Source organism: Mustela putorius, unplaced genomic scaffold, assembly GCF_011764305.1.
Source record: "Mustela putorius furo isolate JIRA1106 unplaced genomic scaffold, ASM1176430v1.1 tig00537227_pilon_pilon_pilon, whole genome shotgun sequence".
Classification (NCBI taxonomy): Eukaryota; Metazoa; Chordata; class Mammalia; order Carnivora; family Mustelidae; genus Mustela; species Mustela putorius.
Genome location: NW_025422368.1, coordinates 160,383 through 179,602, shown reverse-complemented (window position 1 = coordinate 179,602; position 19,220 = coordinate 160,383). Strand labels below are relative to the sequence as shown.

General features: G+C 34.7%; 1 protein-coding gene and 1 pseudogene across 1 annotated transcript; one reads left to right on the top strand and one right to left on the bottom strand.

Moving 5' to 3' along the window:
• Positions 1 to 4,771: 4,771 nt before the first annotated feature.
• LOC123389991 (olfactory receptor 6C76-like) lies at positions 4,772 to 5,707 on the bottom strand. The gene has a single exon (XM_045073194.1). The coding sequence runs from the start codon at positions 5,705 to 5,707 to the stop codon at positions 4,772 to 4,774; it is 936 nt and encodes a 311-aa protein (XP_044929129.1).
• An 11,311-nt stretch (positions 5,708 to 17,018) lies between these two features.
• LOC101674435 lies at positions 17,019 to 18,669 on the top strand (annotated as a pseudogene).
• Positions 18,670 to 19,220: the final 551 nt, after the last annotated feature.

Below are 19,220 nucleotides of genomic sequence, written 5' to 3'. Positions count from 1 at the left end.
AAAATGCTTCAAAGTATAGGGATAGAGCGAACATTCCTCAACTTCATCAAATCTATCTATGAAAAACTCACAGCAAACATCATCCTCAATGGAAAAAAGCTTGCAGCCTTCCCATTGGGATCAGGAACACAAGGATGCTCACTCTCACCACTTTTGTTCAATATAGTATTAGAAGTCCTAGCAATAGCAATCAGACAACAAAGAGAAAAAAAAGGTATTCAAATTGGCAATGAAGAAGTGAAACTCTCTCTCTTCAAAGATGACATAATACTTTATATGGAAAACCCCAAAGACTCCACCCCCAAACTACTAGAACTCATACAGCAATTCAGCAATGTGGCAGGAAACAAAGTCAATATACAGAAATCAGTTGTTTTCTTATATACCTAACAAAGAAAATACAGAAAGGGAAATTAGAGAATCAATTCCATTTACTGTAGCACCAAGAACCATAAGATACCTGAGAATAAACCTAACCATAGAGGTAAAGGATCTGTACTCGAGGAACTAGAGAATACTCATGAAAGAAATTGGAGAAGACACAAAAAATGGAAAACCATTCCATGACCTTGGATTGGGAGAATAAATATTTTTAAAATGTCTATACTGCCTAGAGCAATCTATACCTTTAATACAATTCTGATCAAAATTCCACTGGTATTTTTCAAAGAGCTGGAGCAAATAATACAAAAATTTGTATGGATCCAGAAAAGACCCTGGATTGTTAAGGAAATGTTGAAAAAGAAAAACAAAACTGGGGGCATCACGTTACCTGATTTTAAGCTTTACTACAAAGCTGTGATGACCAAGACAGCATAGTACTGGCATAAATACAGACACATAGACAGTGGAACAGAGTAGAGTCCAGATATGGACCCTTAGCTCTATGGTGAAACAATCTTCAACAAAGCAGGAAAAAAATATCCAGTGTGGGGGGGAAACTCTTCAATAAATAAAGTCTCTTCAATAAATGGTGCTGGGAAAATTGGTCAGCTATATGTAGAAGAATAAAACTCATCCATTCTCTTATACCGTACACAAAAATAAACTCAAAATGGATAAAAGACCTCAACGTGAGACGGAATTCATCAGAATCCTAGAGGAGAACATAGGAAGTAATCTCTTTGATATCAGCCACAGCAACTTCTTTCAAGATATGTCTCCAAAGGCAAAGGAAACAAAAGCAAAAATGAATTTTTTTTTCAATTTATTTATTTTCAGAAAAACAGTATTCATTATTTTTTCACCACACCCAGTGCTCCATGCAATCCATGCCCTCTATAATACCCACCCCCTGGTACCCCAACCTCCCAACCCCCGCCACTTCAAACCCCTCAGATTGTTTTTCAGAGTCCATAGTCTCTCATTTTGGGACTTCACCAAGATCAAAAGCTTCTGCACAACAAAGGAAACAGTGAACAAAACAAGAGGCAACCCATGGATTGGGAGAAGATATTTGCAAATGACAGTACAGACAAAAGGTTGATATCCAGGATCTATCAAGAACTCCCCAAACTCAACACACACAAAACAGAGAATCATGTCAAAAAGTGGGCAGAATACATGAACAGACACTTCTCCAATGAAGACATACAAACAGCTGTCACACACATGAAACAATGTTCATCATCACTAGACATCAGGGAGATTCAAATTAAAACCACATTGAGATACCACCTTACACCACTTAAAAGGGCCAAAATTAGCAGGACAGGAAACAACGTGTGTTGGAGAGGAAGTGGAGAAAAGGGTACCTTCTTATACTGTTGGTGGGAAATCAAGTTGGTGCAGCCACTTTGGAGAACAGTGTGAAGATTCCTCAAGAAATTAAAAATAGAGCTTCCCTGTGGCTCTGCAATTGCACTACTGAGTATTTACCCCAAAGATACTGATGTAGTTAACAGAAGGTCCATCTGTACCCCAACGTTCACAGCAGCAATGGCCACAGTCACCAAACGTGGATAGAACCAAGATGCCCTTCAACGGACGAATGGATAAGGAAGATATGATCCATATACACTATGGAGCATTATGCCTCCATCAGAAAGGATGAATACCCAACTTTTGTAGCAACATGGGTGGGACTGGAAGAGATTATGCTGAGTGAAATAAGTCAGCAGAGAGAAACAAGTATCATATCGTTTCACTTATTTGTGGAACATAAGAAATAACACAGAGGACATGGGGAGATGGAGAGGAGAAGGGAGTTGAGAGAGATTGGAAGGGGAGATGAACCATGAGAGACTATGGACTCTGAAAAACAATCTGAGGGTTTTGAAGGGGTGGGGCGTGAGAGGTTGGGGGAACCAGGTGGTGGGTATTAGAAAGGGCACGTATTGCCCTTGAGCATTGAGTATTGAGCACTGGGTGTGGCGCATAAGCAATGAATTGTAGTACACTGAAAAGTAATTTAAATTTTTAAAAATAATTAATTAAATAAATAAATCATCTAAGTCCTTTAAAAAAGAATATCTATATATCTATATATTTATATAGCTCAAGATAAAGTTGAGTACAGTGAAAGATGTGCTAGTATGGGGCATAAATCTATAAAATGTACACAGTACAAAAATTAAAGTTAAAAATGACTTAAAAACATAAGTTTGGAAATGACTATTCCTGATACAGGAATATGGTAAAAAAGAAAAGAAAAGAAATAAAAAGAAATGTAAAGTTTTAGCCTGAAGTACAAACCAGTCATGACAGAACATCTGGACATCTCTATATCTGGACATCTCTATTTTCCCCTGGCACTGAAGTTTTATAGTCCTGTGTAAATAAGCTTATGATTCACTTGTTCTTCCTATTTGTCTTCTGGGGAGGGAGACTGCAGTTTAGCTTCTCAGGCATCTTTGCCTGGGTGTAGTTGCCCCACACCTTGTCAGGGGGTTGGGCTTAATGTGAGCTTGTCATCTGTCTGTCTGGCTTTTGCTCCCTGGTGGCTTTCCACTTCTCTTTAGAGGGTCAGAGCAAATATAGCCATGTGGGAATCTCTGGCCCAGAGCCACAAGTTTGTAGTCCCTTTCTTCAATAAATCCTCCGGGCTAAACTGTCTCCACTGCTGTGTGTACCAAACTACACAGACTCTCACTATTCATGCCTGCTGTAACTCTCCTGGGGGGGATCTCTGAGCATTTCTGCACTTTGTGACTTTGCAATTACTAGCAGCTATGGGCTCACATGTGCACCCTCTTCCTCAGCAACTGGCTGAGTGCAGCTCCATTGTCCTTTCAGGGGTCACAGTGCCCTGAGAGCTGTTGCCCTGTCATGGATACAAGGGTTTCTGTATCTCCCCTGGGATGTTAAACACCCCACACCTTCTAGTCCTTTTTATGGTGTTCAGGCAGAGAGTCTTCTCCCTACTGACCTGGCTTAAATTTTAGAATGACCAAACCCCTCTATGCTCACTGACCATAACTAGTCTCCCTGCTCCACGGTTTGGGTGCTCTATCAGTTCAGCCTCCCGCCCCCCCATAATTTCTGAGTTTCCTAGAATCCTGAGACCAAAATGATCCACCTAGAATTCTACCCTATTTATCCTCTGTACCTTTTTCAGAGAGGGATGTCTGTCAGTGCAGCAGATTTCTAGGGGTCCTGATTTAGTGTTCAGGTGTTAGATCACTTTCCAGTGGCTGGCTTATGGGAGGCTCCCTCCCCACTCCATTTATCTTCTGATATTTCCCTCAAAGATTCAAAGTTCCATACCTCTTACCTTTCAAAGAGTAGTCATTTTTCTGCTTGTAGACATCCAGATAAATCTTCTCACATTTCAGGTTAAATGCATGTATGTTCAGAATAACTTGATAGATATCCTGCTAAATTCAAGGAACTAGATGAAACAAGGTCCCCTACTCTCCCACCATCTTCCCTGAACTATGCTGCATTTTATTCTTAATCAAAGTTATGTGATGGGACACCTGGGTGGCTCAGTGTGTTAAGTCTCTGACTCTTGATTTTGGCTCAGGTCATGATCTCAGGGTTGTGAGATCAAGCCCTCTGTCAGGCTCTGTTCACAGTGCAGAGTCTGCTTCTCTCTCTCTTGGCCTCTCCCCCTACTCATGCTCTCTCTCTTTCTCTCAAATAAATAAATAAACATTTAAAAAAAAAGTTATGTGATTTGGGACACATATGAGTCAACATTTACTTATTTACTTTTACAGCATAAAATATAAAATAAAAGTATTTTTTTACTATACTAGCATACCATATGATTTTTTATTATACTAGCATAGTGAATTTTCTTAATATAAGGACAAAGAATGACAGTGATATTTTAATTGCAACTTTCTACTTTTAAATACCTTTATTTAAATAGAGAATGTATATCAGGACATCAAAAGACAAGCAAAGGTAAAATCTCAAAGAAATCATCATAAAATTGTTTTAAACTGATCAAGATTTTATAGGAAATCAAACATAAAAACAAAATATACTACACAGATATGGAAATAATTAAGTCTCCATGAACTAATACATAAAGTTGATTAAAATAATCGTTCAAATACTTGCTACATTTTAATGGAGGAATAAGAGAAAGAGGTCAAATTTTAGAACTCTTACAATGGAACAGAAAAATAAAGTTTCAGTATTTTGAAAGGGAAGTGTTATTAAGAAACAAGAGCTAATGTAAACATCATGACACTTCAGAAAGAAGTGAAAGGACAGATATGACTATATATTGGATGGTGCAATGGTAAAATTGGGACCAAATCTAAGCACTTCTTTTTGCAATTTTCCTTATTAACTTTCCTTATATATATCTCATTATGATTTATTTGAATAAAAACAGAAATCTTTGTAGGAAGTTCTTAAATGCTTGCTTTACCTGCTGGTTCCTTAGAGTATAAATGAAGGGGTTTAAAAGCGGAGCAATAGAAGTATTGAGAATTGCCACTCCCTTCATTAAGGATATCCTCTGTTTGACTGAGGGTTTAATGTACATGAAGATGCAGCTGCCATATGAGAGGGAGATGACAATCATGTGAGAAGAACATGTGGAGAAAGCCTTTTTTCTCTGGTTGGCAGAAGGAATTTTTAAAATTGTCAAGGCAATGCATGTGTATGATAGAATCACTAATGCCAAAGTGACCAGCAGAGTCACCAAAGCTAAGATGAAACTCATCATTTCCAACACACGTGTATCAGTGCAGGAGATTTGCAAGAGGGGAGCAGTGTCACAGTAGAAATGATCGATGATATTGGAGTCACAGAAGTCCAGGCTTAAGCCTAAAATGAGTCCTGGAAAGATGATGAGGAAACCAGTGATCCAAGAGCTAAGGACTAACTGGATACAGATTTTGCTGTTCATAATGGTCGTATAATGCAAAGGCTTACAGATGGCAACATAACGATCATAGGACATGACAGCCAGGAGATAAAATTCAGATGCACCGAGAAGGAAGGCAAAAAATAACTGAGTTGCACAACAATTATAGGAAATCGTTTTGTCACCGGTTGCCATGCTCACAAGCAATTTGGGAATGCAGACTGTCGTATAAGAAATTTCTAAGAAAGAAAAATTTCGAAGAAAGAAATACATAGGGGTCTTGAGATGAGAATCCAGCAAAGTGAGAGTAATGATAACTAAGTTTCCTGAGATGCTTAACAAGTAGGTGAGGAGTAGGAAGATAAATAACACAATCTTCAATTTGGGGTCCTGTGTCAATCCTGCTAAGATAAATACTGTCACAGTTGTACGGTTTTCCATCTTGACCTCCTGATATACTTTCGCTCTGGTAAAAATATTGAGAAAAAAATATGTACAGGTACCAAAGATATAATGTGAAGATAACATTGTCAAAATATTAGTAATTGCTATTGGTTATACATATTAATGATTAATGTAAAATAAACTCTAACAAAAGCTGTTGCATTGCTTTTGAAGAAAGACAAATATTTTCTACAAATCTGTTGAAATAAAAACCCATCTTATAAATCATCTTTAAATGTGGCTTACATTTATGGTAATGAGGTGAAGAAATGAACAGGCATGTGGAAAAAATTTATTTCCTCTTTTCTCAGTATGTAAGGACTAAAATGTCATTGTAGTTATACTCAGCCTGATGACTATATAAATATCATTATCTCAAGGAACTGACCATGTGTGCGACAGAGAAACAACATGATGTATGAATGTTTAAGATGGTTGAAATAGAAATCCAGCTTTGGGTATAAGATCAACCTGGAAGCAATTCAGTATAACAACTGTAGCTTTTCCCAGGTTCGGCCTGTGCCACATCCACTCAGCTAATGAACACACTTTCTTGGTCCTATCTGATTTTTTTATTCCTATAAATCAATGTAGTGGCTTTTGTCTCCATTCCATCTCTTCATTTCTTCACTTTTATCATCTCCTATGCCACTATTAAATTTATCTGATTGCATAGTAAAACTAACTTGAAAAGAATTAAACAAATTCAGTGTTTCTTCTAGTTATAGTTCTCAAAACAGGAAGAGAATAACACAATAAAATGCAAAATAAAGTGAATAAGCATTCAGAGAGGGGGAAATAAAATAGGGAAAGAAGAGAAGGAAGACAAAAGAAGTAGAAAAGAGGTAGCACCGTAGGCGAAGACCATAAAGAGAAAAACTTACCATTAAGATTAGAGTCTTCTTCAGATGAGACAGTGACTGGTATTTAGCTCTTGGCTTTTTACCTGATGTGTAGAAATGGGTTACAGCAAAGCTGAAGAGGAAAACAGAAAAATAAAATTTTTGCAAATTTTACTGTGATGATCAGTCACTTGGCAAGTGTTCAGCCACTTGCAGGTAATACTGACTGACCCCAAATAATATGATAAACCAAAAGCGAAGCCAACTCAAAAGCCAAGGCAATTCAATGTCCCTGCCTATTGATTTGTCCCTGAGTTGATTTTGTGGTTGGAAATTATATAAGCTTTCATCAGACTAAATGTCATGAAAACTCCTGGGTATAAGCATTTCATCCCTAGGGGGGGCAAATTTCTTGTTTGATGACTTCATTATTAGTTATGCTTCTTTGTGGACTTCATTATGAATATGAAACACTTGTTAAACAATTTTTTTTTTTTTTTTTTAGTTTCAGGAGTAGAATTTAGTGATGATCACTTACATGTAACACCCAGTGTTCATTATATCAATTGCCCTCCTTAATGTTCATCATCTAGTTACCCCATTCCCCTGCCCACCTCACCTCCAACAAAACTGTTTGCTCCCTATAGTCAGTGTCTTTTATGGTTTGCCTTCCTCTCTGTTTTTATCTTAGTTTATTTTTTCTTCCTTTTCTCTATGTTCTTCTTAAATTCCATGTATGAATGAAATCATATGGTATTTGTCTTTGACTTATATTGCTTAACATCATACCCTCTAGTTCCATCCACATAATTACAAATGGCAAAACTTCATTCTTTTTGATTGCTGAGAAATATTCTGGGGTGTGTGTGTGTGTGTGTGTGTGTGTGTGTGTGTATCTCATATCTTCTTTATCAATTCATCCATTGATGGACATCTGGGTTCTTTCCATAGTTACTGCTATAAACATTGGGGTGCATGTGCCCATTTGAGTCATTATGTTTGTATCCTATGTAGTAGTAATAGTAGTGCAGTTGCTGGGTTGGGGTAGTTCTATTCTTAACTTTTTGAGGCACCTCCATACTGTTTTCCAGAGTGGCTGCACAAGTTTGCATCCTCCATGGACCTATAAACGTTGTTTACATTGGTGGGAATGTAAACAATGTTTATAAATCCATGGAGAATGCATTATTATATACTGAGGAATCAAAGAAGCATAAGTCAATGTTCCTGACTATTGTAGTTTACCAATATATTGAGGAGACAGAATTCGTGCATGAATATAGCAATATACCATGTGCCATAAAGTTAATAGTAAATAAGACCCATTCTTACTATGGGGAGAGATTAAGAATGGATGCTTAAAAAAAAAAAAGATGGATTCAAAGCTAAGCACTGGAGATTAGGAAGTAGAGTAAGGTATTTTAGGTAGGATAAACTGTGGGGAAAAGGTACACACAAATGAAAACTCATGAATTACTAAAAATTTATCGGAGAGAACACAATACAGTTTACTCCACGAAATACTTAAGGTCCTAGAGATTCTGGCTATTAGTACAAAAGTGTAATGATATCTTCTTAGTACTTATACACATTCTCCCAAACCTAAGGGACAATTCCTGAGGCAAGTAATTGTACTATAATGGATATAGTAATTTGGGTCAAAAACAGATCTATCACCCCCACAAGTAAAAATTTTTATCAAATCAGACCTAGTTTTTCTCCTGCTCTCCAATTCCCTAGATATACACTGGAACAGTGTATTATGTTTAACAAGCCTATCACTTTTATTTATTTATTTATGTTAAAAGATGTAAGAAAATTTTCCCTACCTTCGAAATCATGAACACATTTTTATTCAAAAATGATGTCTTTTAATAAGTTAATTTAAGATCCTCTATAATTAAGATAAGATCAGAATAACTTAAATCTATTAATATAAATAAATTACTCAGCGTTTTAGAGATGTTTATTTTCAGTATATAGATTATAAATCAGTCTTCAAAGCACAAAAACTTACAAACTGTTATTTTTTAAAAATATTTATTTATTTATTCATTTGACAGAGAGAGAGAACACAAGTAGGCAGAGAGGCAGGCAAACAGAGTGGGGAGGCACTCTGAACAGAGAGCCTGATGTGGAGCTCGATTCCAGGACCCTGAGACCATGACCTGAGTGGAAGGCAGAGGGTTAACCCACTGACCCTCCAAGTGCCCTTTATTCTTAAAGGTGTAAAAACAATTATACTGGCAAAGGATTTTGTTTGTTGATGTTCATGGTTTTTATATTCCTATTGCAGGATAAAGCACTTAGGCTTACTTTTTTTTTTTTTCTTCTTCTCAGGCAGCACACTGAAATATGTAATTCTTAAAATAAGTTTTAATACTTGTGGACATTTCATGATTAGCTATTTCTAGCTCAAATCAACAATTTAAACACCAAAGTATCTCTTTTATTCTTCATAGTCAATGTTTTTAAGTTAATACAATAAGCACTAAAATTAAACAACTGTTATCCTATGAGATGATTATGGTTTATTTCCAGGGAATGCCCTAAACTGTGTGCATATCTCTCCAAGGAATTCAGCTCCAAAGGCAATATTTCCCTGAGGATCTTTGGTTTGTTTACTATACAAGAGATACAAAATATAGACTCCTATCTCCTTCAACTATGTTCTTAGGAGACTCTGTACAAAATATACTATATTAACATACTGGGCACACCCTTTATCTTCATTAATTTATTAGTTCATTTATTCTTTCCTGAAATACCTATTTATTGTGTGCTTGAAATGTATTGAGCACTCCTGGATGTCCTGACAGCTCCCCTACCCACTTCTGCCATGTGAGGACCTGGAGACAAGTCTATGAAACCTGTAAAGCCAGCTCTCACTAGACACCAAATCTGCTGGCACCCAGATCTTAGCCTTTCTAGCTTCTAAAACTGAGAAATAAATGTCTGTTGTTCAAGGCACCAAGTTACGGTGTTTGTGACAGCAGTCCAGATAGACTAAGACAGAAATAAAAGCAGAATTCATTGCCAACAGACTTGTCCCATAAGAAATGTTGAACAAAGTTCTCAGGGAAAACACAAATGATATAGGTCAGAAATCTGTCCTTCCTCAAGAAAATAAGAGTGTTGAAGAAGGAATAAGGGGATAAGTACATTCAACTGGATTTTCCACTAAAGTAACTCTTTCTGAGTAGAACCAACTATTAATTACCATTTATTAAAATTAATTATAAATCCATTGTTATTAGTATGTTTCTGTCTTTAATAATTGGCAATATTCTGAGGCCCAAATTAGATTATCTTTGACCACCTTCTTTCTTCATTCCCTATTTTCTTCTTCTTTATTTCCATCATATCCTTTCCTACCTTCCTTTTCCCTTCTTTATTATTGCTTCCTTTCTTGCGTTAATCAACAGATGGTTTTAAGGGGGAACATTATTGGACAAGATTGACAGACTTACAGAATTTACAGAATGCCTTCCATTTTGCCAACTTGGACACATGATCACTTAGATGAATCAATGTTTTCAAAGTCCATAACTTTGAAAAGTGACATAAATTTACAAAATCAAGAAACCAAGCGAGCTCCAAGCATGATAAAATGCCTACACACATTATAATCAAACTGTTAAAGAACAAAGACAGTGAGAAAAAGTTTGGCTAACATTCATACCATGAATGTTGGAGGACAATGGCTTGAACAATTTCTGACTTCTTTTCATAAGCTAGGGAGGCCAGAAACTAGAGAGGAATCTTTAGATTGCTGAGGGAAAAAAAAAAAATTGTCAATTTAGAATTCTATACATTAAAACTATGCTTCAACATGAAAGGGAAATAAAGACATTTTCAGATAAAATAAAACCACAAGCATTTTTCAGTAACACATCAGCACTACAAGAAATGTAGCAGGAAGTTTTTCAGCTGAAGAAAACTGAATCCAGCTGGAAAACTGGAATTTCAGGGAGGAATTAGAAATATCAGAAATTTTAAATGTGGGGTAAATATCAGAGACTAACTTTTTTTCAATGAGCCTGAAATAAAATAAGAATTATTCACAAAGAAATGTAAATATATGTGCATTAAAAGAATTATTTTAAAATTAGTAACAAAAATTCTATCTAAAGTAGAAGTTCAATGGATGGGCTGAACAGCAGAAGGGTAATTATAAAACAAAAGAGTGAACTTAAAGATTGATAGAGACCACTCAATTTGAAAAACAAAAAAAAAGTAAATTATATATATTTAATGAATAGAGCCTCTGTGACCTAGGGACAATATCAAAAGGTCTAATATATACATGTATATAATTTAAACTTAAAAAAGCAAGAGATATTATAAATCAGCACTGTCCAATAGAAATATAATGCAAAACACAAATGTAAGCCACATTTGCAATTTCAAATTTTCTGATAACCTTATTTTTAAAAAGTGAAAGAAAACAAGTGAAATTAATTTTAATAACATATTTAACCCAATACATCCCATGGATTGTCATTTCAGCATCTAATACATATTAAAAATTAGTGAGATCTTTTACATTTTTGCACTGCCTTTGAAACATGATATACATTTATATTTATAACACATCTCAGTTTGGACTAGACATATTTCAATTTTTAATGGCTACCAAATTGGATAATGTAAACATAGTTAGATAATATAAGGCATTTGTTGTTTGTGTCTTCATTTTGGCTTCTCAGCAGTTTCAGACCAAAATTCTGGTATGTATGAAAAACCTGTGGATATTAAAAACAACCCCATAAACAACTAATGGGTCAAAGAATAAATCACAAAGAAGATTAGAAAACACTTGGGAACAAATGAACACAGACACCCAAGCTATCAAAACTTACAAAATACAGTAAGAGCAGTGTACAGAGGGAAATTTATAGTTTTAGGCATCTGCTTTAACAAAAAAGATGGATCTCATATCAGTAATCTAAGTTCAAACTTACAGATTTAAGAAAAAAACAAAAGAGTAAAAGAAACCCAAAGCCATCAGAAAGAAGTGAATAATAAATAGTAGAGTGGAGATAAATGAAATATAGGAAAGGGAAAAAATAGAGAAAATCAGTAAATCCCGAAGTTGTTTCTTTCAAAAGGTCATCAAAGCTGACAAAACTTTAGCTGGATTGACCAAGAAAATAAAAAAAAAAAAAAAGGGAAGGCTCAAATTGCTAAAATCAGGAATCAAATTTGGTTCACGACTATTGACCTTGTAGAAATAGAGAGGAGTATAAGAATGTACTATCAGCCATTGTGCATCAACAAATTAGATAGCGTAACTGAAACACAGTTCATAAAATCCACAAATTAGCCCTTACTTAGGTGACACAGGTATGTAATAGACCTATAGTTATTGAAGAAATTGAAACAGTAATTCAAAACCTCTATATAAAGACTATCTAAGACCAGATGAATTTCCACAAAGCTTTAAAGAGTTAACACTAATCCATTTCACACTCTTCCAAATACTGGAGATTATAATACTCTTCCTCTTTGATTGTATGAGGACAGCATTACTCTGATTCAAAAACCGGATAAAAATATCAGAAATACAGATCTCTATCCCTTATGAACATCAATGCAAAAATCCTCAGGAAAATACTAAGAAAGCAAATTCAGTTGTATTTAAAGGTAAGATACCATGATAAAGTGGGGTAGAATGTAAGGTGATCCAACATTTAAAAAAAATGAACCTACATAATATGTCAATGATAGAAGATGACGGAAGATGAAATAAAGGGAAAAAAACTCATGATTATTACAATAGATGCAGGAAAAGTCAAGCTTTGACAAGATTTGAAATCCTTTCATAAGAAAAATACAGTAAATGCAGAGTAGAAAGGAACTTCCTCAAACTGCTGAAAAGCATTCATGAGAACCCTACAGCTAATGTCCCATTCAAGGCTGAAAGACTGAAAGCCTTCCCCCAAACATCAGGAACATGACAAGGATGTCCACTTTTTCCAACTGCTATTCAACATTGTGCTGGAAGTTCTAGACAGAACAGTTAGACAAAAACAATAAATAAATAAATAAATAAATAAATAAATAAATAACACTTGAATTGGAAAGAACTTTTAGATCTTTATAGAGAAATCAAATAGAATAGGTAAGTCCAGAATAATCTCATACATCTAAGGCCAATTAATTTTTGAGTAGGTTACAAGACTATTCAATGGAGAGAATAATCTTTTACATAAATGGAGCTAGAATGACTGGATGGCCACATGCAAAGAATATTAGAGCCCTGGGTCATACTATCACAAATTAATATATCAATGACTTAGATGTAAGAACCAAAACTATAAAATTTGTATCAGTAAATGTTGGAATCTTACTGATTTGTATTTAGCGGTAAATTCTTCTACATGACACCACAGAAATGACCAAAAAAAGAAAAAAATAAATTGGACTCTATCTAAATTAAAAGTTTGAGGTGCCTGGGTTAAGTGTCTGCCTTCGGCTCAGATCATGATCTGAAGGTCCTGAGATTGAGCTCCCCCATCAGGCTCTCCCCTCAATGGTAAATCTGCTTTTCTCTCTCCATCTGCCTCTGTGATCTCTTTTGCTTTCATCCTCTCTCAAATAAATAAATAAAATATTTTAAACTATTTAATTAATTAAAAGTTTTTGTGCATCAGAAGACCTTGCCATAGAAGTATTTAAAAAAACCTGGAAGAAATATTTTCAGATCACTTATCTGATAAGGTTCTAGTATCCAGACTATATAAAGGACTATTACAAGTCAGCCACAATAAAAACACAAAAAAAAAATGCCAAGTAATCCAATTTTAAAATATGCAAAGTATTTAAGCAAACATTTCTCCAAATGGCCAACAAGGACATGCAATGATGCTACACATCATTAGTCATTATAAAAAATGCATGTGAAAACTATGGTGAATTATATTTCAATTATGGTCACTGGGGTGGGGGTTGGGGAACTGCTGGATGGCCATTATTTCAAAAAAAAAAAAAAAAAGATGTGAATATGAAGAAATCGGAAGCACAGTGCATTGTTAGTGGGAATGTAAAATGAGGAAAAAGTGGAAAGTTCGGGAGTTCCATTAAAAAAATTTAAACATAAAATTGTCATATGATTCAATGACACCATTCCTAGGTATTGACCCAAATAACTTGCTCACAAATGCTTGTAAGTATGCTATTGTTCAAAGCAGCCCTATTCACAGTAGTAAAAATATAGAAACAACTGAAATGTCAATTGACAGATGAATGGATGAAGAAAATGTGATATATATGTATAATGGGATGTTATCCAAAGAGAAAAAAGTGAAGTATTAATACATGCTTCAATGTGGATATACCTCGATATCATGATCCTAAGTGAAAGAAGCCAGACATAGAGGTCACAAATGGTATGATTCCACTTATGTGAAATATCCAAAATTGGATATCCACAGAGAAAGAAAACAGATTAGTATTTGCTAGGGGATTGTGAAAGAAGGAATGGGAAATGACTGCTAAATGGCTACAGAGCTTTCTTTTGGGTGAGCAATATTTGGAACTTACTATGGGTGGTGGCTGCAAAACAGTATGGATGGACTAAATGGCCCTAAACTGTACACTTTAAGATGATCAATTAAAAAAAATCTATGGAAATATCATAAAAATACAATAAATATGTTACGGAAAAAGAGTAGTACAGAACTGTATCACATAATGCAAACTGTGTTATTTTCTGGACTTTATGATTTTAATAGCTTAATTAAATGTGTGACTGGTTATCACTGTTCTCATCCTAAATAAATCTCATATTTGTTCCTAATCCTCTATTTATAAGTGCACATTCATAATTTGGAGGTTGTATTCTTAAAAGAGGGCACTGCAATTTGAAGAAACAAATATCCTCACACTCTATCCACACTTGGGAGTAGGAGAAAGGTAAAAATGAATCTCTATGTTGCCATATTGGAAACAAGCATCTCCATACAATAGTTGTGGATTAGGCCTTGAAAGCAATGAGTTCTGATGATGCTGGAGGAAAAAGAGTTCAGAGACTCTTAGAACAGAGAAAAAAAGAAATAAATAAAGGTAGAGTTTACTAAATGTATTTGAGTCTACTAAGGGTATAGCTGCGCTTCAGGAAGCCACCTGAACAGAGAATATTGAAGAGTACAAAAACAGTTATGCAATTTTTCAATAATTGAGGTATAGTTGATGTATAATATCATATTGGTTTTAGGTGCCCAACATAGTAATTTGACACTGAGATGCATTACCAAATGTTTATCACATTTACAATTACCATGTAATTATTTTAATTACATTACATTTAATTCATTACATTATTTTAATGAGAAAATGAAGCCCAGTGGAAACAGAACATTGCTAAATAAAGAGAATATAGGCCAAGATTTGGCTCAGATGGAAGAAAATTTTACACTGTCAAAATAATGTAAATTTAAAAAATAATAATGTAAATTAGTATAAAAATCCAACTGATCATTACAATAAAGTTATTTTCAAATTATATTAAATATTAAAAAGGGATGTGGGTACGAAGGATGGGAAATGTACGAATTTCAAGTGCCCACCTTCCATATTTAAGCCAGTAAATATTTAAATAGTTTCTAACTCAAAATATTAAGAAGTAAATGAAACAAGATGGGATTGGGAGGGAGACAAACCATAAGTGACTCTTAATCACAAAACAAACTGAGGGTTGCTGGGGGCAGGGGGTTTGGGAGAAGGAGGTGGGATTACCACTCTTTTTTTAAAAGAAATACATTTACTTTATATGTAATACAGAAAATGTCCTCCAAACTTAATATAAACTGGAGATATGGCTCTTTAAAGAAGAAATGAAATTAGATAAATTTCTTGTCCTGATAAAATCTTTGAGCTCACACAGTTGAGTGTGAGATATTGGGGTTAATGTATTTTGGATAAGAATGCAAGTTAAAAGTAGTTTAAAGTAATATAAAAATATGATGGATATGCAACATTCAGAAATTTCCTGTGTTCTGGGGCTCAAATCAATAGCAGACAGTTGGGAATGAAATTGCTACTAAATACAGTAAGGTTGGGGAATTTTTTTTTTTTTAATTTAGTCATATTGATTGCATGAACCCGGACAAAAAAGTTGATTCATTTGTAAGCCATTGAAATAAAGGCCATGAAGTTAGAACTGTTTTTTTGTTTTTTTGTTTTTTTTACAACTCAGTTGACTTGTTCTTATAAGGAATCTTTGAACCTTCATTTCGTTGGAATCAGGCTTTGAATAGACATCCTTCATAACATTCAAAAGAATCTCAGAAATGTATTTTATTAAATGAATATATTGTTTTCCTCAGATAATTATAATTACATATGTTTTTGGTATACAGGATCATTGTGAATGTTTTAAAATATGACATTGGAAAAATGAATTAGTACTACTTGAGACATTTCCTCTTATTGAATTCAATAGAATTTAAACATTTCATAAAACATCCAGTTTCATATCCCAAAGGAATCTCCTCTCCCTTACTGATAAATTGCTGAAGTGGTTACAGAAGTCCCAGGGCTTATAAAAATGGTCAGAAACAGTGACTATTTTATTGCCATTCACCAAGTATTTTATTTGCAGTTAAAAGAAGATAATGATGTCAAGTGGTTTCAATATTTGTTAGGGTTTTTTTTTTTTTTTGCAGTTTTGTAATTTAAATTTAGCTTGGGAGTACGCATATATGAATTCACTTCTAACTTTATAATTTGGTACCCTATGTAATTCATCCTTTGTTGACTGACATTTTCTTATGCTTTTGACCTTAAAAAATAGACCGAACTTAGAAAAGGAAAGTAGACCAAACTTGGATTTCAAAAATTTAATCACTGAGTATAAAGTATGCTTAAATAGCCAGAATGTAGACATTTTTAGAGAAATGATACATTGGGGAGTCTGGGGAAGGAAAGGAAAAAAATGTAAGAAAGGAATGAAGTAAAAGAGGAAAAAAATTTTAGTCCTATTGTAGTTATTTATAACCATTGGAAATATCTCTACATTTTTAAACACCTGAACTGGATTGTGTGAAATGTAATACCTTGAAAATGCATATAATAGGTTTAAAGCAACATATGACATGACATTCTTCTTAAGGAAAATATGGTCATGCTTTAGAAAAATTTGGTGATACACTTTTGAGATGATGAACATGAGGACGTAGGCATGGTATGAAGAAGATGGAAAGTAAAAACATTGAAAAGGCTAATAAAATTCTGAATTTTAAGGTGCTAACCACAAAACAAGTGAATAAGAGAAGAGAAGAAGGACATGAGGGAGAGAGAAGAGACTACCATGGCAATGGGGGGGAGCCATGCAGAGCAATGACACTAAAAACAAACTACCAGGTATAAGTAGATAATATCTTTTTTAAATGGCTTGTTTTCTAGAACCCTCTCCTGTTACTGCAAAAGTAAATAAAGAATGCTACATAAACAACACAGTCATCATGCATGAGGATATACTTCATATCTACTTGGGTCCATATCAGAGAAATAAGAATAACCAGGGTGAGTGAGACAAAAGTACACCCAAGTCTTCAGGAAAAAGGGGAAAGCAGACCTAAAGTGGCCATGAAGATTTAAATCTTGAAGAGTTTATGGAAGTTTGGTGAAAGTTCTGAATCCCCATTCAGGTATTTAGGTCATGTTTTTGATTTTTAAAAGGCAAGGAGTCCTCAGCTGAAATCTAACTTACAGAATACTATCATAAGGAGTAATAAACTGAGAAAGAGATAAGTTTAGCAAAGAGGAGTGAGTTACCTGATGGTGTAAAATAACTTAATCTGAACTAAGTAGATTGGGGGAAAATTGCAACTACAGAAGACACAAGTTAAAATATTATGACAAATTTTCTGGATTTTTTTTGGTTTCTATTTTTATATGCCATATATTATCTTTCTGAAATTCCTGAATTTATGACACTTGAGAAATGACACTCCTAGATTTGCACTCGGTTAGTGAAATTTTGAGTACAAATTATATGAGCAAGTTTTTAGAGGCTGTTACTGCTGACTAGCATAACACTGAAGGAGGTTGTGTGGCAGGAGCAACACATGTATGGACAGTCTCAAGCTAATAGGTATCTCATGCAAGATTATACCTTTTATTTCTCATTTCTTCTTACTTTTTAAAATTATTATTTTTTTGGAAGTCAACAATAAAAAAAAAAAACAGCACAGTAACAACCTTTATTCTTCTTGGACTGACTGATAATCCACAATTACAAGTGGTCATTTTTTTTTCTCCTTCTGAAACCTTCATGTTGCGTGTCAGTGGGAATCTAACCATAATCACCCTCACCCTACTGGACTCTCATCTAAAGACACCCATGTATTTCTTCCTCTGAAGTTTCTCATTTTTAGAAATTTCATTCACAACTGTCTGCATCCCCAGATTTCTTGCCAGTATGGCAACAGGTAATAAGTCCATTTCTTACTATAGTTGTGCAACACAGCTGTTTTTTACTATTGTGTTGGGTGCAATTGAAATTTTTCTTCTAGCTGCCATGTCTTATGACCGCTATGTGGCCATCTGAGAACCCCTGCATTACACCACCATCATGAGTGAAAGTCTGCAACTTGTTGGTCTTTGCTTCATGGTTGGCTGGTTTTAGAGTAATTATTCCACCACTCCTTGTGGGTCTCCAGGTAGATTTCTGTGCAACCAATGCTATAGATCATTTCTTCTGCAATTTTTTCTCCTATATAACACCTCTCTTGCACAGACACAGATGTAATAGATTTAATGGCATTTCTCTCAGCCATTTTGACCCTCCTGGTTACACTGCCATTAGTGATTCTCTCCTACGCAAACATCATCAGGACTATACTGAAGATACCTTCTTCTCAACAGAGGAAGAAAGCCTTTTCTACATGTTCTTCTCACATGGTAGTTGTGTCCATTTCATATGGCAGCTGCATTTTCATGTATGTGAAACCCTCTGCAAAGGACAGAGTATCTTTAAATAAAGGGATAGCCCTGCTCAGTACTTCTGTTGCCCCTCTGTTGAATCCCTTCACTTATATACTGAGAAACAAACAAGTGCAAGATGCTTTTAAGTACATGATCAAAAAGATTGAGATTTTCTCAGTGAAGTGAATCATTTTAGTGATATTACTGAGGTTATGAGTAAAAGAAAGCAAGAAGGATAAAGTGCTTCATAGAACTCTTAATTCTTTTTTTTTTAAAGATTTTATTTATTTATTTGACAGAGAGAAATTACAAGTACACTGAGAGGCAGGCAGAGAGAGAGAGAAGGAAGCAGGCTCCCTGCTGAGCAGAGAGCCCAATGCGGGACTAGATCCCAGGACCCTGAGATCATGACCTGAGCCGAAGGCAGTGGCTTAACCCACTGAGCCACCCAGGCGCCCAGAACTCTTTATTATATTATATTATATTATATTAATTCTTATATTTAAATAAGAATAACTATTTTTCTTGCTATAATTTTCATGTTGGTCTAATTAATCCCCAAAGCTTAATTCTCTCCCTTTATCTGTCCCTTATTTAGGCCAAAATAATATGCCTTTTTATTTGGTGATTTTATCTATTTCCTAAAAAAATTCTCTCAGAGGAGGACAAAATACACTATATTTTTTCCTTGTTCTTATCCACTGTTCTGGAATTCACAGATTCAATTTTCCACATAT

Bases quoted from the DNA above. Each gene is read 5' to 3' on its own strand.
- LOC123389991 (XM_045073194.1), bottom strand. From the start codon at position 5,707: ATGGAAAACCGTACAACTGTGACAGTATTTATCTTAGCAGGATTGACA.